Source organism: Bos indicus, chromosome 5 (assembly GCF_029378745.1).
Source record: "Bos indicus isolate NIAB-ARS_2022 breed Sahiwal x Tharparkar chromosome 5, NIAB-ARS_B.indTharparkar_mat_pri_1.0, whole genome shotgun sequence".
Classification (NCBI taxonomy): Eukaryota; Metazoa; Chordata; class Mammalia; order Artiodactyla; family Bovidae; genus Bos; species Bos indicus.
Window position 1 is genome coordinate 67,293,067 of NC_091764.1, and position 27,511 is coordinate 67,320,577.

The following is a 27,511-nucleotide window of genomic DNA, read 5'->3' on the forward strand; positions in this document are numbered from 1 at the left end:
CCCCCACACACACACACAGAAATCCAACCCATTCCTAGGCACAGACACTAATCCATGTTCTTCAGAGAGAAAAGAATCAGAAAAAAATACTTTCAACTTCTTCCCCTCAAGGATTAGTTAAGGTAACATAGCTCTGTTAACAGGTTAGTCTCAATTTCATTGACTTTACACAATAAGAGTCGATTGTTAAGCAGCTGTCGCCCATGCAAGTGGAATCATCTACAAAGCTTTGTAGATTCTAAGTGAGGTTGAAATACACTGAACCAAAGGATTGTGAGGACTTCCTCATCTGGTGTCTTCTCATTCAGACCTCTGGGTTAGCCTCTGAAGGGCTTATCTGTACCAGAAGTTTCTTGGATTACTGATCAATATAATGTAATGTTGTTTCAAACATCCAGAGGGAAAGATTTTGTACAGTTAGGATTATTTAACCAAAACTAGTCTTTAACTGTGAGTCTCCCAATTAACTCAGTGTCATGAGATATACCCTAAGCCTGTTTTGGTAATTGTTGTTTTTCAGTCACTCAGTCATGTCCAGCTCTTAACGACCCCATGGACTGCAGCATTCCAGGCTTCCCTGTCCTTCATTAACACCCAGAGTTTGCTCAAACTCATATCCACTGAGTCAGTGATACTATCCAGCCATCTCATTCACTGTCGCCCCTTTCTCCTCCTGCCCTCAATCCCTCCCAGGATTAAGGTCTTTCCCAATGAGTCAACTTTCCTGTCAGGTGGCCAAAGTATTGGGGCTTCAGCTTCAGTCCTTCCAATGAATATTCAGGGTTGATTTCCTTTAGGATTGACTAGTTTGATCTCCTTGCTGTCCAGGGGACTCTCAAGAGTTGATTAGCCCAGACTTTATCCTTTGTGGTGCTAGGTCTGACATTTTTCCATCATGTCAATGAGACTGGAGCACCACCTGCTATTTATGTGTTAAGTATATTTTTAGGAAATAGAGGATAGTGGTTAATAGTACTAGCTCTGGAGTCACCCAGTTTGAAAACTAGATCCTCACCTATTTGCTGTGTGACCTTGGAAAAGTTGTTGCCTAACCTCTCTGCCTCAGTTACCTCATCTGTAAAATGGGGAGAACAATTCTATTTCACCAAGAATTGTGAGGATTAAATGGGTTAATCCATGGAGAAGTCTAGCAGAGTGAGTAGTACATAGTAAGTCTTCAACAAATGTTGGCTATAGTTGTTTTTCTTATTTTCAAATACAGATCTCTGCTCTATGCTGCTGGAGTTACAAAAGTTAAAGGCTAGGCCTGCTCCTCAAGAAATTAATAATTGGTCATCAGAGACAGACATACAGTGAATTGTGGATGGAGGTGACTGGGCTTTCGTAGAATGATGTGCAAAATGCTGGGAGGGCCTCCAAGATGAATATTAGAGGAGCAGGACAGAAGCCTTCCTGGAAGAGGTGACATTAGACTTGGGCCTTGAAGCATAAGATGAGACCTGTAGACTCAGTTATTTGCTGCTAAAGTGACTTGGAAGAGGACAAAGGATGAGTCAAAAACTCAACCAATGGCATCTTAAAAGAGACATTTCTTTGTGATAGAGTTTTCCACCACCATCACCTAAGTCAAGGACTAGCCTTCTGCCACATCCCCTCCACACCTGGAACTGTGCCCATTTATGGGTACCCCCATATATACTGCCTGATGACAAGCTCGGAACTTTGCATTCAGAGACAGAGGCTTGCAGTTTTCCATGGTGTGGTTGTGTTCATGTTGGCAGGGCCTGAGGTCAGCAGGAGGCAGGACCAGAGGAGGATGGGCAGAGCAGTGGGAGGCAGGAGCTTTTTCTTGGGAGTTTCACAAGGCACAAAAATTCCGGATCATGTCTCTGCCTCGGCCCCTTCAGGATATCCTGTCATTGAGCCAGGACATGTATACAGTTGAGAGTGGCCGATTTCACCACGACCCCTAGATTGGCCATTTTTCCTGTCTAGAGGCAGCTCTCGCATATCATCTGTTACAATCCAGGAAAAAAAGGAGAGGAAAAGATTTAAAAGCAAACACTGAAATGAGAAAGAATTCTCTGGGCGTTCATCAAGCTAAATTTAAGTAGCTACACAGTCCTGACAGGTGCCTGACGCGGAGAAGCAGCGAATATTTCCTCACCATGCTACAAAATGTAATACTTTTCTTTCTTGGATTGGTGGTACAAAATCTCTGCTTCCTGTCTGAAACTGCAGAACAGGTAAGATGAAACTTATGTTTTTTAAAAGTTTGTTTACCTTCACAGTTGTGTTTGAAACCTTTTCCTTTCCTATGTGGTCATGAGTAAAGCGTACTCTCTGGGCTTCACAAAATAAAAAGCTTATGGTGAATAGGATGCTAACAAGGATCCATCTGTCTGAAGGGGTACTAACCCAGTTGGTTCTATTCTGTGCTAAAATGCGATCACTGGGATCTCTGATTTTAGTCCTAACATTCCTCTCTCCATTGTGGATTTTGCTGTCTTTTCTGTTTGTTTTAATGAATCCCTCCCATTACATCATTCTGAATGTTGAAAATAACAATGACTGTAGAGAGATGAGTAGAGAGGAGCTCTGGGGAATTCCAGGTCAGGTCATAACTGATTGAGAAACACAAGGTCACCAAAATGCCGGGAATCCATCCATCTACCTACCATGAGTTGTAGTCAAAGGACCCAGGGTAGTGGAATCAATGGCCTGATGAAGGACACCAGCACGCCTGCCTGTCCAGCAGATTCACGTGAGTTGTCATCATACAGCAGGTTCAGAACCAGCTCTGCCGCAAGTCTAGGCTAGAGGAGGGTATGTGAGGGACCTCCCTGGCAGTCCAGAAGTTAGCACTCAGGGGCCATTGGTTTGATCTCTGGTCAGGAAACTTAAGATAACATAAGCTGTGCAGCCAAAAAAAATAGGAGTGTATATGAGAGATGATCTAAGTGACATTTAAAATGCATTTCACAAGTTAGGATTTCTGCTTTATGACTAATAAAACTTATAAGCATGACTCTGCATCTGTGCCAGGCAATTTCTTTACATATATATATATATATATATAGATAAAGATATAGATATACACATACATACAGTCTTTTTTCATATTCTTTTCCATGATGGTTTATCACAGGATATTGAGCATATCCTGTGCCATGCAATAAGACATTGTAGTTTATCCATTCTCTGTATACTAGTTTACATCTGCTGATCCAAAATTCCCAATACACCCCTCCCATATCCCCCCCACCCCCTTATCAACTACAATTCTGTTCTCTATGTCTGTGAGTCTGTTTTGTGACAGGCAATTTTTTATTTTATTTTATTGAAGTATAACTGATTTACCATGATGTGTTAATTTCTTCTGTACAGCAAAATGACTCAGCTATACATATCTATTTTTTTCATATTTTTTCATTATGGTTTGTCATGGGATGTTGTATAGTTCACTGTGTTATACAGTGGGGCCTTGTTGTGTACCATCCCACAGATAATAGTTTGCCCCTGCTAATCCCAACATCCCCATTGTTCCTCCCCGTGCCAGGCAAACTTTATCAATACCAATTTTACTCCAGTTGACTATACTCTGATAACGTTTTTCACTAAAATGTTGGAAGACAGCATATGGGTTAAGTGCTCCAGCTCTGAGATTAGATAGGGGCAAGATTGAACAGGGGCTTTCTTGTTGAATCAAGATTGAACTAACAGCTATTTGAGGACCAGTGACTGGACTTCTGTAGTGATTCAGACGGTAAAGAATCTGCTTGCAATGCAGGAGACCTGGGTTCAATCCCTGAGTCAGGAAGATCCCCTGGAGAAGGGCATGGCAACCAACTCCAGTTTTCTTTCCTGGAGAATTTCATGGACAGAGGAACCTGGTGGACTACAGTCCATGAGGTCACAAAGAGTGACTGAGTGACTCACACTTTCACTCCTTTTTCACTCTCTATGCTCCATGGCTTACTAACTGTTGAACTCTGAGTGTGTTACTTAGTCCCTCTAAGCTTCAGTTTCTCCCATGACATTGCTCCACAAACAATAGTAGCTGAGTTTACTCTTCAGATGGGACCATGTGAGAGAAATAATGAGCCTTTCCACATGAAAAGAATCATTTGAAGGTCAAGGGATTTCTTGAAAAGACAGTATTAATTCTGGCTTGCTAAGATAGAAAAGACAAAGTAATGTCACCTCATATACTTATCTAAATGGTAAACCCTAATGTAAAGAAAATCCTGTTTAAAAAATGTAGATGCGCCCTAACCATTAAAGGGAAAGAATTCAAGCCATATCTAAAAGTGGCTTTTATTTGTCCACAAAGAACATTCCAGTGCTATTTTGGTTCATAATGATCACCAAATGAAACCTTCCAGTAAAAACAGATGTTTGTTTTCCATATGACACTATAGTGTGTAGGGAAGAGCAATGGCTGATCAAGGAATCAAAATCACTGACAGTGACCTTGGCTGAGTCACTGAACCTCCCCTACCTCAGTTTTCCCCCTGCTAAAGTGAGGATAATGATACTTCCTCTACTTACCTCTACAGTGGTCGAGATCAAATAAGATGATGTCTTTGGAAGCTTGCATGACCATAAATTTCCCTGTAAATGTAAGCTTTCTTCTTATGCAGCCCTTACATATTTCAGTGAATTTAGAAATAGCTAGGATGTTCCCACCACCCCTAACCTAGTGCCAGACCCAAGGGATGACAAAGAAATAGGAGAAAGTGGTCCTCTCCTGCAAGGGTCTTTCTAATGGAGAGACCACAAAACATTCTTCACTGACCAGCCATAGGGAGAGGAGGAGTTGAGAGAAGAAAGATGAGTGTGGTTTTGTGGACATGGTGACACAGGGTATTAAAGGAGACAAAGTTTGGGTCACCAAGGGAAGAGGAAAGAACACTCTGATCAGTACAGGCAACAGGCCAAACACAGAGGTAAGAAAAGAGAGCAGCAGGACTCCCCTGGTGGTCCAGTGGTTAAGACTGCGTTTGTGTGCAGGTGTGCCTGCTCAGTCATGCCTAACTTTCTGCGACCCCATGGACTGTAGCCTGCCAGGCTTCTCTGTCCATGGAATTTTCCAGGCAAGATCACTAGAGTGGGTTGCCATGCCCTCCTCCAGGGGATCTTCCTGATCTAGGGACTGAACGCATGTCTCCTGTATTGTCAGGTGTATTCTTTACCACTGAACTGTGCTACCTGGGAAGCCTCCAGTGCAGGAGGCATGGGTTCAGACCCTGATCAGAGAACTAATATCATTGAATGCTGTATGATGTGGCCAAAAAAAAACAGAGAAGCATCACAGGAACTGACGTTTATGGTCTGTGACATTCCAGATACTGGGCCAGGTGATTTGCACGTGTTATACCACTCAGTCTCAATAACCTGTAGAGTGGTTATCAATATCCCCCCTTTACAGATGATGGCAAAGAATAAGGAATTCCTTTGAGACTATATACTTAGCAAGATACAGAGCTTGATTCCAATCTTAGGTCTTTTGAGTCCCAAGTTCAGTCTTTTTTCATTGTACAAAACTGCTGCTTAAGTTTGATGGGAAGATGAAGGAAACTTGAGAAAGAGGGGGAAATCCATGGAAGATCAGTACCAGAATCATGGATGAGGGACCCTGAAGACAAGGCCAAAGTGTGTCTGCATCATTCACTTTAGCAGTGAATTCTCTGCCACCTGCTGTTGCCAAATTTTTCCACAGTCATTCATTCAATCAACAAATCATTACTAAACTCTACTGTGTACTAGACACTGGTCCACGTGTTCAGAGTACAGCAGAGGACAGTATAGAAAATCATCACCACGCTCGTGGAGCCCACTTCCTAGCTGGATCGTAATGAGATTGTAAACGTCTTTGGAGCAGGAACTGTATGCTTCATTTAGCACCTGTACCACATTATGCCTATGGAATCGATGCTGAAAGAATATTCTTGAGACCTGTTGATCAATGAACAATTAACCTTGAAGAACCCGTTTACAATTTCCCATTTGAAAAGTGTACCCTGTGGTATACTTTCAGTTTCCCGTTTGAATATATGTTAACAGTGACATTGCCCTATTTTGCCAGACTCCAGACTTGGGATCCGTGATGGCAAAGGCATGGTACCAGCAGCAGCTTCCCATGGCAGACACTGATCCCTGTTGATCCCAACACTCCTTTCAGATGGAAAGACTGGCCAGTCATCACCTGTCAACCTCATTGCCATTCCTGTCACTTCGTTTACATGAAGCTAATGGAGGAGATTGGCCAATCCAGGCTCTGCTAGTGGGATTTGATTTTTTTTTCTTTTTTGTTTTCACAGGGAAAAAGATGTGATAAGAAGTCTCTCCTTACAATTAGAACTGAGTGCCAGTCCTGCTCAGTCAACTTTGGAATGAAGTGCCCAGATGGTTACACCAAGATTACCAATGGCACTCCGGGGATCCGAGATTGCAGGTACTCATCATGAGATACTGTATACGTGTGCTGGAGTCTTGGAAATTAAGGGATTGTGAATCCAAATGGAAACTTCCCGACTTAAAACTACAAAGCATTTCCATGATTTTTTCTTGTTCTAAGGTTGCATTGAGCCCAAACTTCAGCAACTTTGAGTTGTGAGTTGTGAGTCTAAAAATTATATTACGATTCACATTTTCATACAAAATTGACTACATTGTGTTGCACAGAAATATTCTCTCATCTTGCCCTTCTTTATTTTGAACATCTGGGGTTTGTTTCCTCTGGAAAGAGTTCTAGTCAGAGCATGTTAAAAGCCTTGGGTCTTCCTTTGAAACTAATACAACATTGTAAAGCAACTATACTCCAGTAAAAATTAATTTTTAAAAATACAATTTTAAAAGGCTTTGGGTCTGATAGTCATCTTACTAACCAGCTTTGCACCCTGATACTATAGAACCCAGAGAAGGGAGACAGATTTGTTGCATTTTAGGTGAGTGTTGCATTCTTGAAGACCTCTTTTTGACCTTAAAACTCTCATAATTCAAATTTAATCCTTACAAAGGATGACAAGCATTTCTGCCCACCAGCTCATGAATGCAGCCAGGCAGCTCAAATGCAAACACAAGTTTTAATTTACTCAGTCTCCTAATTTAAAAATTAAACTATTCAATGAGTTTGCTTTTAATTCAGGGGTGAGGGACTGGAAAATTTTTGTATAAAATGAAACAATTAACTCTGTTATATTACACTATTTTAAATTCACGTTTGCTTAATGCAGCTGTGCATCATTACATGCTAAGTCACTTTAGTCATGTCCGACTCTCTGTGAGCCCATGGACTGTAGCCCACCAGGCTCCTCTGTCCATGCAATTCTCCAGGCAAGAATACTGGAGTGGGTTGTCATGCCCTCCTTTGGGGATCTTCCCAACTCAGCGATCAAACCCAAATCTCTAAAGTCTTTTGCATTGGCAGGCGGGCTCCTTACCACTAGTGCCACCTGGGAAGCCCTAATGCAGTTAACGGTACTATATTCTAAAACCCCAAGTCATCATTTTTAATAGAAGTTTCCCAGCATTAACTGGCCTGGTATTAGCAAGGATGTGCAGCAGTTGACCACTCAGTTACTAAAGTGGGCACACATTTGCAACCAGATTCTCTGAGAAAGTACATCAGAAAGATTTGGGGCTCAAAGTTAAAATTATAGGGGGACTTAGAATATTCTTTATACTGTACTCTTCACGACCAAAGTGGGCACTGGGTTATGTGTCCCCGCCCCCACTTCTTCCCCTTCCCACAAACACAAAGAATATGATTATTGCACTCACGCTGTCTATTTTAGAACTGGGGACTTTGACATGTCACTCATTTATGCTGAAACAAATCCAAGGCTGGTTTTTTTAATATAAAATTTTAATTGAAATATAGCTGATCTACAGTGTTAATTTCATGTAGACAGCAAAGTGATTCAGTTATATACATGTATTCTTTTTCTTTATAGTTTATGACAAGATACCGAATATAGTTCCCTGTGCTATACAGTAGGTCCTTATTGTTGATCTCTTGTATATATAATAGTGCATATCTGTTAATCCCTCCTAATTTACTCCCCCCCCCCCACTTTTCCCTTTGGTAACCATTAGTTTGTTTTCTATGCCATGCCTGGTTCTTGAGGGGACATTTCATTTTCTTTTGTGCTCTCCATTTCCCCTTCTTTGTGAAGAAATGTCCATGCCAGTATGTTCAGCCTTTCAAAGAAATAATCAACTCTATCTCCAACTTGAGTGCCCACAAAGCCAGTAGCTCTGCAGTTAGTCAGCAATGTTCCAGGAACTGGTTTAGGGATACAACCTTGAACTCAGCATCACACTATTCTTAATGGCCCAATGAAAAGAAATGACAGGAAGAATGCTCTAGATACACTGCAGTCATGTCCTGGAATAAGCCATCCATGCAAAGATCTCTGTAAATAGACAAATTTAACCTCTGTAGTATATCTGTTCCTCAGCTGGTACAAAAACTGTTCTAAGGAACTCATGATTCTCTCTCAAGGAAACCATGGCAAATATTGCTCCCTACCACAATGGCACCCCACTCCAGTACTCTTGCCTGGAAAATCCCATGGACGGAGGAGCCTGGTAGGCTGCAGTCCATGGGGTTGCTGAGGGTCGGGCACGACTGAGCGACTTTCCTTTCACTTTCACTTTTCACCTTAGAATACCTCTCACAGAAATTTTCCATCTATAGCATCTACAAAAAATTTACAAGTCCTAAATGATCAGTTTATTTTGAAACCACAGATACTGTGCATCACATAACGCTTGAACTTTCCCTTCTTTTACTGGCTGCCAGCACAGTCGGAGACAAGTCTGACTAGTCTACATCTAACATATGCCTAGAACCTAATATTATTTCTTTCATCAATTAACTTTATTTCTAACAGTTTAGATATTTCACCCTTATTTCATCCTTCCCTGATTTTTTTCATCCAGCTCTTACATTAAAGATGAATCACGATTAAGCTTTATTTTACCTAGGAAGCAAAATGTGTTCAATCTACATATTTTAAAATATAGGCAAGTGTAAAGACCTGAATAAAAACCTATGGCAATCTCACTGCCCAGAGTTCACTGAGTTGCTGTAATCATGGGTGAACACTCACTGTTTCCCTTCAAGGTACACCTTTGAGGTCAGAGCATACTCCCTCTCTCTCCCCGGATGCCGCCATATCTGTAGGAAGGACTATCTCCAGCCTCAGTGCTGCCCAGGCCATTGGGGCCCAGACTGCATGGGTAAGTGGCCTGCCATGTTTCTTTGATATTTGCTTCTCAATGTCTCATTGTACAGGATATCAAGAGGAAGGAAGCCTGATAAAAGAGACTGTTAGCATCTTTTTCTAGAAGTTCCTTTTCCATCCATATGTGGAAAACCTTTTCAGCCCTGTCAGCTTTTATATTGATATCTGCTTTTCTCTCTTTAGGGATCTCTCTTTAAGACAATTCCTTTACAAGCCAGAAAAGGGGGCAACTGAAAGGATATTCATTTTTATAAAAGACTTTACTAGCCATAGAAATGGAGAAGGAAATGGCAACCCACTCCAGTACTCTTGCCTGGAGAATCCCAGGGATGGAGGAGCCTGGTGGGCTGCCGTCTACAGGGTCGCACAGAGTCGGACACAACTGAAGCGACTTAGTGGCAGCAGCCATAGAAAGGGAGTAAGAATGCCGGACTAGTATGATCTCAATACAATTTTCTTTAAGAAGACATTTGATTACAGTATCTCAAAGACTGTAGTTATTGTTTAGCAACCAAAATAATAATTAACTCTTCTGAAAAACTTGTCTTAGGATGCAATAGCAAACTCTGTAATGACCAGGTTCCACTGTAAGAAAAATCACTGGCCAAACCTGAGTCAGTGGTATGGTTTGAACTCCTGTGGTCCAACATAACATTTCTCAGCTGAAACTGAACTTCTTTTATAGTACGATTTTTTTTATTTATTTAATTTTTTTTAACTTTTTTTAATTTTATTTTATTTTTAAACTTTACATAATTGTATTAGTTTTGCCAAATATCAAAATGAATCCATCACAGGTATACATGTGTTCCCCATCCTGAACCCTCCTCCCTCCTCCCTCCTCATACCCTCCCTCTGGGTCGTCCCAGTGCACTAGCCCCAAGCATCCAGTATCGTGCATCGAACCTGGACTGGCATCTCGTGAAACTGAACTTCTATCTTGATTAAAGATGTTGACCCTCAAGCAGTGACTAAGTCCCTGATAACAACATGCTAATTACATGAGATCCCTTTTGGAGAGGGAAGGATAGTAAAAATCAGGCATTTTTATTCATGAATTTACCATTCATTTTCCATCTTCTAAAATGTAATGAAAACATCATAAGGATCTACTTAAAGGGAGAGATTAGTTCTCTTTTGCTTTGTGTTTTCTCATTAAAATAACATGAGCAAATTGTACATAGCTTGTAAAATTTAGAAAGATATAAAGAAAGAGGAAAAAGTAGTGACTTGTATTCTATCACACATAGAAAACTATAAATACTTTGGCTTATTTCCTTGTTCCTTTTTCTCCCCATATTGCTTGTAAATAGTTGAGCCCATATTATATGCATAACATTGCCTGTTTTTTTTAACTAGTGATTAAATGAACAATAATTTCAATTTACTCAATACTGCTGACATTAGGTACTAGAGAAGTACTCGGCCTATATAATCTGATTTAATTCTTAAAACAAATCTTTAAGTTATACTTTCTTATCCCCATCCTTCCTATGAGAAATACAATTTAAAGATTGTCTCTTGCCTCTCTCTTTGGAGTCAGTAAATAAAGCACATTCAAGTTCAGGGCTGCCTGTCACCAAAGTCTGCTCTCTTTCTACTCTGTCCCACTGCCTGGAGCAGAATTTGTCTTAAAAGAATAAAAAAGGACTTCCCAGTATATTTCTAATTTCTCTTTTTTTCTACAAGTATTTTTTATTTGTTCCCATGGTTTTATTAATTGTAATTGTTGTACAATATTATATAAGTTACAGGTATACAATACAGTGATTCACAATTTTTTAAGTTTACACTCCACTTATAAAATACTGTCTATATTCCCTGTGTTGTACAGCATATTCTTGTAGCTTATTTCGCACCAAATGGTTTGTACCTCTTCATCTCCTACCTCAATATTTGCCCTTTTTCCTTCCTTCTCTCCCACAGGTAACTACTACTTCATTCTCTATATCTGTGAGGTTGCTTATACTGACTAGTTTGTTATAATTTTAGACCCCGAATATAAGAAACATACGGTATTTGTCTTTCTCTGACTTATTTCACTTAGCATAATACCCTCCAAGTTCATCCGTGTTGTTGCTAATGGCAAAATTTAATTCTTTTTTTATGACTGAGTCATATTCCATTATATATACCATACCTTCTTTATCCATTCATCGGTTGATGGAATCTTGGGTTGCTTTAATATATTATCTTGGCAATTGTAAATAATGCTGATATGAATATTGGGGTGCGTATCTCTTTCAAATATATACCCAGGAATGGAATTGTTGGATCATATGGTAGTTCCCCGGTGGCTCAGGCAGTAAAGAATCTACTTTCAATGTGGGAGACCCGAGTTTGATCCCTGGGTCGGGAAGATCCCCTGGAGAAGGAAATGACAACCCACTCCAGTATTCTTGCCTGGAGAATCCCATGGACGGAGGAGCCTGGCAGGTTACAGTCCATGGAGTTGCAAAGAGTCAGACACTACCGAGCTACTTCACTATGGTAGTTTTGATTTTAGTTTTTTGAGGAACCTCCAAAATGTTTTCCACAGTGGCTATACCAATTTACATTCCCACCAATAGTGTACAAAGGTTGCCTTTTCTCCACATCCTTCCAACATTTGTTGGCTGTGTTCTTTTTGATGATAACCATAGTGCCAGGTGTGAGGTGACATGTCATTGTGGTTTTGATGTGCATTTTCCTGATAATTAGTGGTGTTGAGCATTCTAATTTTTCTTCTGTTTGGTAGGTCCCTTCAGCCCTCCCAGTCAATTTCTGGATCATGCTCCTTACCCTGGGAAGCTCATGGTTTGGGGTTTAGGGTACCCTGGCCCTTCTCTGTTAACCATTCTGCTCTGTTTCACCTTAACATGTTGGCACTTTGTGTTCTAAGAGTTGGTCACATCAGAATGAAGCAATTAACCCAGACATCCAGATGTCGTGAACTTTCTTTTAAGCACCAGATAGGGTCATGGTCACATCCGGTTCACAGAATCATCCTCATAAAATTGAATTTTGTATTTGCTTTTCTGTTTCTAATCCACAGAAACTAATGTGATCTTAAGTTAATTAGACACACAGTAGACAAGAAAAGGCTTTGTCTCAGATGCAGTAGTGAAAGTGAGCATATCCAGTCTAGTGAATAACAGACCACAGCCCAGAGAGCAAAAGAACCCAGGGCCCGCTACCAGAAGTTTGAGGTTTGAACCTATTCCCCTCATCACTAATTTGGGCAAATGATTTGCTGCTTCTCCAACAGTCTCCTTAGCTATCAAATGAGGGTAGAGAGTCCTACCTTACAAAACTCTAGGAGGGATTTTAAAACATCAATATAGACAAAACTACTTAATAGAGTTCCCTGGTGGCTTAGACGGTAAAGTGTCTGCCTACAATGCAGGAGACCTGGGTTCAATCCCTGGGTTGGGAAGATCTCCTGGAGAAGGAAACGGCAACCCACTCCAGTACTCTTGCCTGGAAAAGCCTACGGACAGAGGAGCCTGGTAGGCTACAGTCCATGGGGTCACAAAGAGTCGGACACGACTGAGTGACTTCACTTTTCTTTCATGACACAAAGAAAGCTTTGTGTAAACATTTTATGTATGAATAAATGAGAGAATCAGAGTCAAACAGACCTCTGATCATGAAAGGCAGATAAAATGACTCCCTTTCTCTGAGCTCCTTTGAAACAATGAGGCATTCATAAAACAGTCAACAGGATTCAAAATCTCTGGTGGGTTTCATGCATCACACTGGCTATACCGAAATTGTGGCAATACTTGCACCTACAATAGAAGGAGTCACAGATTTCCTTGAATGTTCAGGCCTTTCCTTGTGATAGGTCTCAAGGCCGGAGAAGCAAAATGTGGAAACCAAGGTCAGGACATTTTTCTGCTGTTGTCTCGTTGGGGCAGAAGGGCACTCCCGTTTATCTTCATCTTCCAAACATACCAAACATCTCAAAAGGCTTCCTTCCTTTGACTCAGGAAAGAGATAAATGCTCTACTTGGCTGTGTATTTCACCTCTCCCATTTTGCAGTGATGACAAGTGAGATCTTGATTATTGCTTTACATTGCTGAAAGGATAAGGCCATTTCAGAGCCACTGACATATGTCCATCCTTCTTTTTGAGGAAGTGCAAGCCCTGGAACAGGCTTCTTTCCAAGGCAAGGGAGGAATCCACTTCCTTCTCAATGCGTCTGACAAAGACATTCACAGTCAACACCTCTGGGTTACTTTTAAAATTATTTTCATAGTGCCTTATTCAAAATTAGATAATTCGATAATAAACTCTGAAAACTTAGAAAACACAGAAAAGCACAAAGAAAAAACTGGCTCATTTTCTAAAATTAGGAATAAGGCAGGAATTCTCCCCTGGGGGAAAAAAATATGTCATCCTGATGTCAGGAAGATGTTTCTACTCAGGTTTACCTTGCTTTTCCCTCATTAAAACTTGTACAGCCTTATCAAAACTGTGTATGGGAGTTTCTTCCCATAAGCACAAAAACATTTTTAACCTTGAAACTTAATCACATTTGAACAACCAATATTCTATTTCAGAGGAAATGGATGTTTCAATTTGAACATCCCAGTTCTTTTTTATCCTACTATGAACTTTAGCAGATTTGTTCAAAATCTCAAGAGCGTCAGAAAAACAATGTGGGTGCAGGGTTACACAGAAACTCAATTGTTTCAATCTGATTATTTCATCTAGAAATGGCCTTGATGCTTTGTGAAGTCAATGTCATCAAATTAGGCACATTTATTTTTTTGCCTCGTGTCACTGCATCTTCAGACTTCTTATCCTTTCCTCTTGTATGTTTCCTGCCATTCACTGCCTGGGTTGCAAATAATGGACTACGTGGATTAGAAAGCACTCTGTGAGGCATGTCCTTCTTGGCTGTGAGTGACAAATTCACACTGAGTTCACACAAGGAAGCTAGTTTCATATCAGTTTCCCAGGCAGACAAATCCAGCTAGAGCTGTCAGTGGAATATTCACCATTTTTACGAAGCAGGACATAGCCTCTGTCTAGCACTGTGCAGCAGGCTTTGAAACAAAGACAGTGACACAAGTGGCCACCTCTGGAGTTCCTTGAGAGATAAAGGGAGGTCCCTGGTCTCTTGCTGGCCAGGAAGTTCATTATCTGCCTTTGAAAGAACAGAACGTCTGATGATTTGCTGACACCTTGTCGGGGTAAGCCTCCTGCATGAGCAAAGTCACGATGTGAGACCCTCAGAGCAGTGCTGACCAAAGGGAAATGTGATAATGACCGAAAATAGCTTTATCAGCTGCCTGAGCTCTCCCGCAGGTTTCAGAAACATGCCTTGAGAACAAATTCTAGAAGAGCTTTTTCAAGGGTGGTTGCTGAGAATGTCAAGTCTCACCAACTTTTTTTCCCTAATGAGGGCCTGTTGTTGTTGGTTCAGTTGCTCAGTCGTGTCCCTCTTTGCAACCCCGTGGATTGCAGCACGCCAGGCTGCCCTGTCCTTCACCATCTCTGGAGCTTGCTGAAACTCACGTCCATTAAGTTGGTGATGCCATCCAACCATCTCGTCCTTTGTCATCCCCTTCTCCTTCTGCCCTCAATCCCTCCCAGCATCAGAGTCTTTTCCAATGAGTCAACTCTTTACATGAAGTGGCCAAAGTATTGGAGTTTCAGCTTTAGCATCAGTCCTTCCAATGAACACCCAGGACTGATCTCTTTTAGAATGGACTGGTTGGATCTCCTTGCAGTCCAAGGGACTCTCAAGAGTCTTCTCCAACACCACAGAAGGGGCCTGAGGTGATAGAAAATGACTTGATAAGCAGAAAAGAAATGTACACTTTTAAAATTTTGATTTTTAAAACCAAACAAGTTGTTTTCACAAATTGTTAAAACATTCGACATAGGACAACAGATGAGGATTCTCCATACTCTCACACTCCTGCTAGCTTTTTTCCAGAGTTCCTTCCAGGGTTGGCCAACTTATAAAATTCAAGCATTTCTTGAGCCCTTGCTGTATGCTGCTCATAGTCTTCTACATGATAAACCCAGTCTCTACCCACAAGGAGCTCACAGATTGAGAGACAGGGATGCAAAAATAGATGAGGGAAAACAGACACACCTGAGAGTCCAGGTGAGAACCCTGGTCCTTTGGGGCTTTTGAGGCCTTTTGCAGCTTGCCCAAGGAGAGCCAGCTAGTAACTGCAGAACAGAACAGGAAACAAGGGCCATCTTCTGCAGAGCCCCAGCCACAACCCATTCCTGTCTCCTTACCCAAATACCTGGTTGTGTTGCCAAGTCAACCACTGGGAAAGCAGCCTGTCCCCCATGAGCCTCCTCCTGGAAAACTTGCTTCCACTGTTAGCTGGGAGCCTGTCACCTGCCTGGAGCTGATTCCTTGATACCAGAGTCCCCCCTAGTTCCAACCTGGCACTAAGAGGCAGTGTGGCTTTACAAATGTTATAATCACTGAAGTTAAATTGCCTTTACCACATTCTCCTTCTGGGACTTTGCTAGTTACTTACCCTCCCTGCCCAGTTGCCAGATTTCTCAAATAACACTAGAGGATACCCAGTTAAGTCAGTTGCAGATAAACAGCAAATAGGCATACAGTATTTGGGACATGCTTATTCTAAAAAATTATTCATTGTTTATCTGCAATTGAAATTTAACTGGCATCCTATATTTTATCTGGTAAATGAATCCTTTGGTCTCAGTTTTCTCATCTGTAAAATGGAGATGGTAGTGGTAATATGCATGGGTGCTAAGTTGCTTCAGTCGTGTCCGACTTTTTGCGACCCTATGGACTATAGCCCGCCAGGCTTCTCTGTCCATGAGATTATCCAGGCAAGATTACTGGAATGGGTTGCCATTCCCTTCTCCAGGGGATCTTTCAGACTCAGGGATTGAACTCTCACGTCTCCTGCATTGGTAGGCTGGTTCTTTACCACTAGTGCCACCTAGGAAGCCCTGGTGGTATTATGCCTACCTCCAAGGCGGTGCTGAGGACTAAGGGAACTGGTACACATAAAGAACCTAGGATGTGCCTGGCGGATAGTAAGCATTCAGAATATGCTACTTACCAATTCTGTTTCTGTGGTTCTCAGATCACTGGCTGGCCTCTTTAGTTCAGGAGGTGTGTCTTGGTTTAGTTTTATATTCTAAGCTACTGATCTTGTATACTCCGGCTTGGTGTTAAGGACTCAAAATCTTGAGTTGGGCCTGATTGCAATGGCAACTCCAACACTTACCAGACCTGTGATCTTGGGCAAGTTACTTACCTCTCTGAGCCTCAGTTTTGTTATCTGTAACCTGGAAAGGAAGATAAGGATGAGAGTTTCCTGTACAGTTGTTTTGAGAATGAAACCACACATGCAAACTGCTTAGCAATAATATGTATTCAACAAGTTCTCTCCATCTATTGTTGAGCTGATAACTACCTCCCCACTTAGGACATTTCTGTGCATCTCATTTTTTATACGGCTTGTGATCCCTTGGGTTTATTATTTTCCTTCCCACCAGTGTCTGCCTTTCTGTGGACCCCCTGGGTCACCCTGATGCCTCAGGTCAAAGCAAAGGCCTGCCCTTCAGAAATGTGGGGACAGTAGTGGGTTGGCCTGCTGAAGTTGCTTTAACAGAATACCATAACAACAGACATTTATTTCTCATAGTTCTAGGGGCTGGGAAGTCCAAGTTCATCATGCCAGCAGTTTTTGGTTCCCAGGGAGGGTCTTCTTGCTGGCTTGCAGATAGCTGCCTTCTCTCTGTGGCCTCACATGGCAGAGAGAAAGCTCTGGTCCCTCTTTCTCTTATAAGGGCTCTAGACTCATCATGGGGTTCCCACCCTCATGATCTCATTTAAACTTGATGTCCCAAAGCCTCCCCTCCTAGCGTCATCAGGTTGGAGGTCAGGGTATTAGCATATGAACTGGGGAGCACAGATATCCAGTCCATAACAGTAAGCAATCACTTTGCCCTTTAGCCTGGTGGGTCACAAGCCCCCAGCTGAGATGGCTGGCCAGAATGAGGAACATGCTACAGAGAAAGCCTCATGTCCCCTGAAGAACATGTGATGCTTAGGCTCAGGAAGACTCCTGGAGACAGCCAATTCCAGCCAGCAGGCGACCCACCCTTAGCCCTGCCATAGGCAGACACTCAGTGGACACCGCATGGATCAGGCTGCTCATTTCAGAGAAGGAGTCATCAGGGCACCTCTTGAGAAATCAGCCTGAAGCACCGAGGTTGCCTTATCAGCCCCTCCCTGCACACAGGCCCTTTTCTGTCCTCACTAAATCTTCACTTTCTGGTGAGGACATGGAGGAAACGTTACCAGCTTTGAAGATAATTGAGGGCACTTAGTGAAGGTTTAACTGATTCATTAAATGAATGACTTATAAAATATTTAAGCCATTTAAAGTAATTATAAGCAATTCATTCAGAGAAGCACAATCACCTCCTGAACATGGATAGTTTTACAACTACACTGGAGTATTCAAATGAAAAAATTTAAAGGTTGAAGGTAGGAAATTGTTTACCATGTGTTTAAAAACAGCCGTTTCTGACTCTAGTGTCTTAATTTGTTTTCCTTTCCAGTGAGTATAAACTATGGAAGTAGACACCCCTGAGGTCTACATGGAAGTAAAGTGTGTTTATGGGGACATTGACTACTTTTTCCAAACCTGTCATTGAAGAACATGATCTGCTAATGGATTTTTCATTTATGCTTAAGTCATAATTTACATACAGTAAAATTCTCCTTTTTTGATGTAAAGTTATACACACTTTGATGAACCTAAACAGTTATGTAACAAGGACCACAATCATGATAGAGAACAGCTAGGTCACTCCCCAAAATACTCTTTGTAGTCAAGTTCTCCCTCAACCCCCAACCCCTGGCAAATACTGATCTGTTTTCTGTGCCCGTCACGGTGCCTTTGCGATTCCTATGACTGGAATCATACAGTATGTACCTTTGTGAGTCTGGTTTCTCTCACTTAGCACATGCATTTGAGATTCATCCATGTTACAAGATCAGCAGTTCATTCTTTCCTAATGTTTCATAGTCCACCATCATCTACCCAGTTCATCTATTCACCAGCTGAAAGACATTTGGGTTTCCAATTTGGTGCAACTAAGGATAAAGCTGCTATGAACATTCACATACAGGTTTTAATGTAAATATTAGTTTTCATTTCACTTGAGAGTAAATACTTAGAAGTGGGAGTCCTGGATTGTATATTGAATGTATTTTAACTTTATAAGAACTGCCGAACTCTTCCAAAGTGCCTGCATCATTTTTTCATTCCCACCGACCACATGTGAAAGTTCAAATTGTTTGGTATCCTTGATAGCACTTGGTATAATCAGATTTTTTTTCTTAATCTCAGCCAGTCTGATCAGAGGCATTTTATTGCAGCTTGTTTTAATTTCTGTGGTTCATGTGCTTATTTGTTATTAATGTATCATTCAGGTTGTTTTCTTACTACTGAGTTCTTAGGGTCCTTTAACTATTTGAGATAATGTCTTTTATTTGGTATATGACTTATAAATGTTTTCTCAAAGTCTGTGGGTTGTCTTTTCATTCTCCAAACAGTACCTTTTGAGGAGCAAAAGTTCTTAATTTTGGTGATGTCAAATATTTCAATTTTTCTTTCATAAAAATTGCTTTTTGTATCACATCTAGAAATCTTTGCCTAACCTAATATCACAGAGATTTTCTTCTATATTTCCTCCTAGAAGCTTTGTAGTTTTAGGCATTACTTTTAGGTCTATCATCCATTACAAGTTAACTCTAGCATGTGACTCGTGGTCTGAATCAAAGTTCATTTATTTTTATACAAATATCTGATAATTCCAGCATCATTGCCTTTGGGCCCTTGTATAAAATAAATTAATCATCAATATGTGGATCTATTTCTGGACTCTATTCTGCTCCATTGATCTATGTGTTTATGCCTTTACCTTACCACACTATCATGATTACTGTAGCTTTATAGTAAGTCTTAAAATTAAGTAGTGTAAATCTTCAAAATTTGGTCATTTTCAAAATTAACCTGGTTACTCTAGTTCTTTTACTTTTCCATATAAAGAATCAGTTTATCAATTTCTACCCAAAAAATCCTTCTAGGATTTTAAATAAAATTGCAGTGACTCTATAAATCAGTATCAGTTCAGTTCAGTTCAGTCGCTCAGTCGTGTCCGACTCTTTGCGACCCCATGAATCGCAGCATGCCAGGCCTCCCTGTCCATCACTAACTCCCGGAGTTCACCCAGACTCACGTCCAGTGAGTCAGTGATGCCATCCAGCCATCTCATCCTCTGTCGTCCCCTTCTCCTCCTGCCCCCAATCCCGCCCAGCATCAGAGTCTTTTCCAATGAGTCAACTCTTCGCATGAGGTGGCCAAAGTACTGGAGTTTCAGCTTTAGCATCATTCCTTCCAAAGAAATCCCAGGGCTGATCTCCTTCAGAATGGACTGGTTGGATCTCCTTGCAGTCCAAGGGACTCTCAGGAGTCTTCTCAAACACCACAGTTCAAAAGCATCAATTCTTCAGCGCTCAGCCTTCTTCACAGTCCAACTCTCACATCCATACATGACCACAGGAAAAACCATAACCTTGACTAGACAAACCTTTATTGGCAAAGTAATGTCTCTGCTTTTGAATATGCTATCTAGGTTGGTCATAACTTTCCTTCCAAGGAGTAAGCATCTTTTAATTTCATGGCTGCAGTCACCATCTGCAGTGATTTTGGAGTCCAAAAATATAAAATCTGACACTGTTTCCACTGTTTCCCCATCTATTTCCCATGAAGTGATGGGACCAGATGCCATGATCTTCATTTTCTGAATGTTGAGCTTTAAGCCAACTTTTTCACTCTCCACTTTCACTTTCATCAGGAGGCTTTTGAGTTCCTCTTCACTTTCTGCCATAAGGGTGGTGTCATCTGCATATCTGAGGTTATTGATATTTCTCCCAGCAATCTTGATTCCAGTTTGTGTTTCTTCCAGTCCAGCATTTCTCATGATGTACTCTGCATATAAGTTAAATAAGCAGGGTGACAATATACAGCCTTGACGTACTCCTTTTCCTATTTGGAACCAGTCTGTTGTTCCATGTCCAGTTCTAACTGTTGCTTCTTGACCTGCATACAAATTTCTCAAGAGGCAGGTCAAGTGGTCTGGTATTCCCATCTCTTTCAGAATTTTCCACAGTTTATTGTGATCCACACAGTCAAAGGCTTTGGCATAGTCAATAAAGCAGAAATAGATGTTTTTAGGGACAACCTAAAATATTGACTCTTTTAATCCATAACCACAGTGTATCTGGGATTTTTAAATTATTTTTGTCAGTGTTTTATAGATTTCATCTTACAGATTTTGCACAATTCTTGTTGTATTCACACCTGAGTTTTGCCTTTGGTGTTAAGTTTACTTATATACTTTTATTTCAGTTATCAGCAGTTTCATGTTAGTTTATAGAAATGTAATTGATTTTTGTTTATGTGTCCTGTGTCCTGAGAACTTATAAATTCATGTATTAGTTCTAATGAATTTTTGGAGATTGTTTTGAATTTTCTATGTGGAAAATCTTATTGTCTGAGAATCAAGAAAATTTTCATTTCTTTTCCAATCTGTATCCATTTTGAGTCTTTTTTTCTTACCTTACTGCACTGACCATGTTATGTTCTTTATACCATTGGATTCAGTGGGCATAATATTGTTTAGAATTTTTTAATGTTCAATATTTGTTCTAGATTTTAAAGAATTTACATCTATGGGGGGCTTCCCTGGTGGCTCAGACGGTAAAAGCATCTGCCTACAATGCGGGAGACCTGGGTTCGATCCCTGGGTTGGGAAGATCCCTCAGAGAAGGAAATGGCAACCCACTCCAGTATTCTTGCCTGGAAAATCCCACGGACGGAGGAGCCTGGCAGGCTACAATCCATGGGGTCGCAAAGAGTTGGACATGACTGAGTGACTTCACTTCACTTCATTAGGGACGTTGGTCTGTAGTTTTCTTGTGATGTATTTGTCAGGTTTGGGAATCAGAGTAATGATGCTCTTTGTATAGAATGAACTGGGAAGTGTTCTTTCTTCTTCAACTTTTTAGAAGAGTTTTTTTATAATTGATAAGATTTCTTCCTTAAGTGTGAGGTAATATTCACCTAGAATCCATCAGCTTGGAGTTTTCCTTGTGGGGAGGATTTTAACTTCCAATTAAACTTCTTAAATAGATACAAGGATATTCAGTTTATCTATTTTCACTTAAATGATCTCTGGTGTGTGTGTGTGTGTGTGTGTGTGTGTGTGTGTGTGTTAGTCACTCAGTCGTGTCCGACTCTTTGCAACCCCATGGACTGTAGCCCGCCAGGCTCCTCTGTGCACAGGACTTCCCAAGCAAGAATATTGGAGTGGGTGGCCATTTCCTTCTCCAGGGATTGAACTCAGGTCTCCCAAATTGTAGGAAGATTCTTTACCACCTGAGCCCCCAGGGAAGATCTTTGGTAGTTTGGAACAATGAATTTATTCACCTCATCTACATTGTCAAGTTTTTTGGCATAAAGTCATTCCTAGTATCTGCTTCAGATCAGATCAGATCAAATCAGTCGCTCAATTGTGTCTGACTCTTTGCGACCCCATGAATCGCAGCACACCAGGCCTCCCTATCCATCACCAACTCCTGGAGTTCACTCAGACTCACACCTATTGAGTCAGTGATGCCATCCAGCCATCTCATCCTCTGTCATCCCCTTCTCCTCCTGCCCCCAATCCCGCCCAGCATCAGAGTCTTTTCCAATGAGTCAACTCTTCGCATGAGGTGGCCAAAGTACTGGAGTTTCAGCTTCAGCATCATTCCTTCCAAAGAAATCCCAGGGCTGATCTCCTTCAGAATGGACTGGTTGGATCTCCTTGCAGTCCAAGGGACTCTCAAGAGTCTTCTCCAACACCACAGTTCAAAAGCATCAATTCTTCAGCGCTCAGCCTTCTTCACAGTCCAACTCTCACATCCATACATGACCACAGGAAAAACCATAGCCTTGACTAGACGAACCTTTGTTGGCAAAGTAATGTCTCTGCTTTTGAATATGCTATCTAGGTTGGTCATAACTTTCCTTCCAAGGAGTAAGCTCTGCTTATTATCCTTTTAATGTCTCTAAGATTTGTGGCAATGTCTCCTCTCTCATTCCTGCTATAATCTGATGAAAAATAATTTCTAAATGAAGGCATTAGACTGAGATCATCCTAAAGTTACAGAGTATACCTTTTGATCTTGTGTCCCCAGTGTTAATTGAAATCTAGAATATAGGCTCCATGTGGGCAGGACGCCTGGCCTTCCACCAGCTGCCCAGGGCTGCACTTTCCTCTGAAGCAAGTCTTGGTCCACTTAAATGTCCAGACACTCACTCCTCGCTAAGCTTGTTCACAGCAGACCCTGGCTGAAGCACTATGGACCCTGCCTGGTGCCCTGCCCATACACAACATAACCATCCCCATGCAAAGACCCACTGACTCATCACCTCCCAGCAGCCTAAGAAGCATAAAACCCCTGGGGTTGTAACAGGGATGAGTTAATTAGTTGATTGTAAAGTCAACAGCAAATGTTCAAGAAAGGGCAGAAGGTCTGACAGGTCCTAGTACAGTCCCTGACTACATTGTGATTCCTTCCTCTCCCCTAAGTAACCTTAGATGATGCCTGCACGGTCTTCAATTATTTCTTATCCCTGGCACCTAGCAGATGCTTCATGCATCTTTGCAGAATGCTTGCGTGCAGTTTCAAATGAATATATCTGCTCTTTGATTCCCCAGAGTGCCCGGGAGGAGCAAGGTCCCCCTGCAGTGGCCGGGGCCGTTGTGCTGAAGGCATGGAAGGAAATGGAAGCTGCTTATGCCAGGTAAGTTCAAAACAGTATTCTCCTCCTTCCTGACTCTGCTGTCTCCTTACCTGTTGTCCCTCTGTAAACACACACTGGGTGAAGACTCTAAGAAGCAGCGATGTTAGTGGGGGTGAGTGGGGGAAGTGTATGCATGTTACAGGCTGGGGGACCTTAGAGCAAGTCAGTTAACTGCTCAGCCTTAAGTGAATCCATCTGTAAAATGAATTTAATAATAATACTGAAGCAATTATACTTGTTGAAAAACTGAGATGAGAACAATGCAGGGCTCTAGAAATTGTGTCATTGTTACCCTTCAAAGTCACCACTATTGGCAGACTAGTCTTTGAAGCTGTACTCAGACCCATGGTGAGCGCTTGGTCTGCCAATTGAGGAATTTCTTTGCTATCCCATGAAAGGGACTTTTTGCAAGCTTCAAGCCTTACACTATGGGAATACAAAGAAACCCTCTGAAAAGAATTGAGCTCAACTGTCTTTAGAATTGCAAAACTGAGAATGTATTCATTTCACCCTTGGGTGGATTTAGGATGTGGCCATCAGTGCTGATTCTCTAGTTATACCTTTGAAGCAACTTTCTTCAGAAGAGCTCCAGATTCTTAGCTCCAGACTGATTCAAGGAATGAATGTACAAATTATAACACAAAAAAAGAGCAAAGAAGAAAGAGAGTTTCAGGACAGGCACAGAGGGAAGATCCATTTGAGAAATGAATGCTGACCGGAGAGTCAGAAATCTATGGTCTTCGTGGGTAACACAGATTGCTTGGGTCTAACACCCTCCCCCCTGGTGTCCTGCAGGAAGAATTCAGTGGAACAGCCTGTGAAATCTGCGCTGCTGACAACGTATTTGGGCCCAACTGTTCAGCAGGTATGTCTCACTTTGGTGTCATCAAATGCATTTGTGAAGGTCCAAAGTCGGACATGGTTTATACACCTCAACACCCCGGAAATAAAGTTCCTTGTGGGGGAATGCAGAACAATTCTCCAAACCAAGGCTGCACAGACAAGACAACAAGTTGACAACAAATCTTTTAAAAGGCAGTCTGAAAGGACAGACACTATGTCTGTGGTCGGCACTTGCAGGCAGCCACTCACCAAGAATGCTTCCTGACAAACTTGGGGGTATAGGATTACCTCGCTCTAGGCTCCAGGATCCAACATCCACCAGTTGTTTTCCTGCCCAGCTACTCCCTGAGGTCTTTCTAGACTGTGGTCTCAGCACTGACCTTCTCCCCAGGGGCCTCTATATCCACCACAGGTCCCAACACATTCTAACCTATCCCTTCCTTTCGGGAGTTCACAAACACCTGAGGTCATCAGAGGTTGTTGGTCCCATTTTGCAGATTATGGATTTGTCCCCAACATGGGTTTATCCACTCTCTCATTGTTGGTTCTCCCCAAAGCTGACCCATTCTGCAAACGTTCTCATGTAAGTAGCATATTTGAGAGGGGACCCAGGGAAACACTAAGAAAGTGACATAGAGGAAATAAAGGGTGTGCTGTCAAGCCAGAGACCAGCGTGGATGACTAGAGCTTAATCCCCTGGGGAACTCTGGAGTCTGCAAAGAACACTCACCTTGGAGTTACCTCACATGAGAGGAGAGGGAGCCTTGGGGTAGTGGGCAGAATAATGGAACCCCACTTCCTCGCCACCAAAATGTCCACATTCTAATACCATGGACCTGGGAATCTGTTGCCTTCCATGGCAAGGGGAAATTAAGGTAGCAGATGACAGAGGATGAGATGGATGGATGGCATCACCGACTCGATGAACATGAGTATAAGCAAGCTCCAGGAGTTGGTGATGGACAGGGAAGCCTGGCATGCTGCAGTCCATGGGGTTGCAAAGAGTCAGACACGACTGAGCGACTGAACTGAACTGGAATTACAGTTGCTAATCATCTGACTTTACCATGAAGAGATTATCCAGGATTATCCTGGTGGACTCAATGTTATCACAAAGGTCCTTAAATGTGGAGGAGGGAGACAGAGACAGAAGATATAGATATGTACCTTCTGATGTGTGAAAGACTCCAGATGTGATGAGATATAAGAGTGGCAAGATGGGAGAAAGGCTCCATCTTGCTGGCTTTGAAGGTGGAGGGGGCCACGAGCCAGGCAGTGTGGGCAGCATCTCAAAGCTGAAAAAGGCAGGGAAAGAATACTCCCCTCCAGAAAGGAGTGGAACCAGCAACACCTTGATCGATCTTAGTACAACTGCTTTGGGTTTCTGACCTCCCAAACTGTAAGACAGTAAATGTGTGTGGTTTAAGACACTAGGTTTGTGGCAATTTGTTACAACAGCAACAGGAAGCTAACACATGTAGTCATTAGGGCAGAGTCATTCATTTCCCGGCACTTCCAGCCCCCGGTGAAGCAGCCGGTGGAAGAGCCATCCCAGAAAGTGTCCACAGGCTACTGCTGCTGGAGGGGAGCTGAACACATGGACTTTGTGAGGTCTGAGATTGGGAGGCATTGTAGGCATGGTAGGGACAGTGTCTGCCAGAGCCTTAGTCTCCCTTAAAAGGATAGGTCAGGTCACCTTTCTCCAACACCACTTTGGTTTGGCTTTTATGGAAAAATCATATTTGCTAGGTACTGCATTGATTTAAATATTTTTGGCAAAAAAAATACAGACATCCCACCCCTGTAAGTTTGTGCACTCTATAGCAAGTTTCCTTTGTAATAATGAAGCTATTATCTCCCTCTAATCCATGGGGTCCATGGAGGCCGATGCTGTCTTTATCTGCTTCTGTCCTGACCCAGAAGCATGGGTGTTGGGAGGCATGGTGTCGAGGTGATTAGCTTTAGACTCAGACTGGGTTTCAGTCCCAGGGCTGCTGCAAATTGTGGAAACCTTAAGTTTACTGAGCATGCTTTCTGCATCTTCTTCTGTAAAAATAGAAACAACATTGCCTCCTTTAGAATTATCATGAGGATCTAACGAGATAATCGGTGCACAAGTGTTAGCAATTATTATGACTATGATTAATACCTACTCTTTCCTAGTGTTCCCTCCCAATCTTATGTTTTTCTTAACCCATTACTTTATAAAATAGTATTTCATAAGAGTGTTAGCAAAACCAAATTTAAACCAGATGTTAGCATTCTGAGTGTTTCTTTAACATTATATTGGATTGGCCAAAATTCCTGAATGACCTTTTTGGCCAAACTAATACATTAAAAGACAGTAAAATGTAATCAACCAATTGTTTACCAAGAACATGATAAACAAATTGTCCCTTCTTTGCCACAATACAGTTTAAATCACATATTTTAAATAAATACTGAAATGGGAAGAAAGAAGCCCACACTGCTTACTTAGCAAGAAAGCCAAGTAATTGTTTGTGGATAAAAATTTAGAAAGATGAGCTCATGTCACTTCCAGGAAACTGGTGTTGGTTGCTAATGAGCATAGACATACATGGAAATTCCAAACATTTTTTAATTAAAAAAGTGGCCTCTCTTTACACCTCTTTGTGCCATGGGGAAAGGGCAAGTGAAAGGGAGCAAGGTGGTTTGTTGAAAATCCAAATTTTTGAGCCAGAAAATTGGAAACCTAAACTGAGATTCGGGAGATAAGACTCCCAGTTCTTAGTTCCAACAGAACTTTGTAAGATGATGGAATGTCCTGATCTTCATTATCCAACATGGTAGCTGCAAGGCATGTATGCATGCTAAGTTGCTTCAGTTGTGTCCAACTCTTTGCAACCCCTTGGACTGTAACCCAACAGGCTCCTCTGTCCATGGGATTCTCCAGGCAAGAATACTTGAGTGGGTTGCTGTGCCCTCCTCCAAGGGATCTTCCTGACCCAGGGATTGAACCTGACTCTCTTATATATCCTGCACTGGCAGGCAGGTTCCTTACCTCTAGCCCCACTTGGGAAGCCCCTTAGCTCATGTTACTCAATTTAAACTTAAATAGCTTCAAGTGGAGGAGAAGGCAATGGCACCCCACTCCAGTACTCTTGCCTGGAAAATCCCATGGACAGAGGAGCCTGGTAGGCTGCAGTCCATGGGGTCGCTAAGAGTCGGACACGAGTGAGCGACTTCAGTTTCATTAGAGAAGGAAATGGCAACCCACTCCAGTGTTCTTGCCTGGAGAATCTCAGAGACAGGAGAGCCAGGTGGGCTGCCGTCTATGGGGTCACACAGAGTCGGACACAACTGAAGCAACTTAGCAGTAGCAGCAGCCTCAAGGGGCTAGTGGCTCCCATATTGGATAGTGTAGCTCTAGACCATAATGGCCAAGGGAGCAGGCTTCAAGTCACGCAGGCCTGAGTTTGAAACTAAGCCCAGTTGCTATGGGATTTGAGGCAAGCTATTGAACCTCTCTATGCCCTCCTCATCTATAAAACAGGAATAATAATACCTGCCTCATGGGATTAACTTGTAGAAAAGCTCTTAGCAGCATGTCATGAGCACTTGGTGAAAGC

At 42.0% G+C, this 27,511-nt stretch overlaps 1 protein-coding gene across 2 annotated transcripts in view; it reads left to right on the forward strand.

Moving 5' to 3' along the window:
- Positions 1–1,822: 1,822 nt before the first annotated feature.
- STAB2 (stabilin 2) overlaps positions 1,823–27,511 on the forward strand; it is a 172,042-nt gene continuing 146,353 nt past the window's right edge. For both annotated transcript variants that reach the window (XM_070789633.1, XM_019959891.2), the window contains exons 1-5: positions 1,823–2,207; positions 6,285–6,418; positions 9,095–9,210; positions 22,993–23,078; positions 23,874–23,943. In XM_070789633.1, coding sequence (XP_070645734.1) covers positions 2,130–2,207; positions 6,285–6,418; positions 9,095–9,210; positions 22,993–23,078; positions 23,874–23,943 — 484 coding nt within the window. In that variant the 5' untranslated portion in view covers positions 1,823–2,129. The remainder of the gene's footprint in view (positions 2,208–6,284; positions 6,419–9,094; positions 9,211–22,992; positions 23,079–23,873; positions 23,944–27,511) is intronic.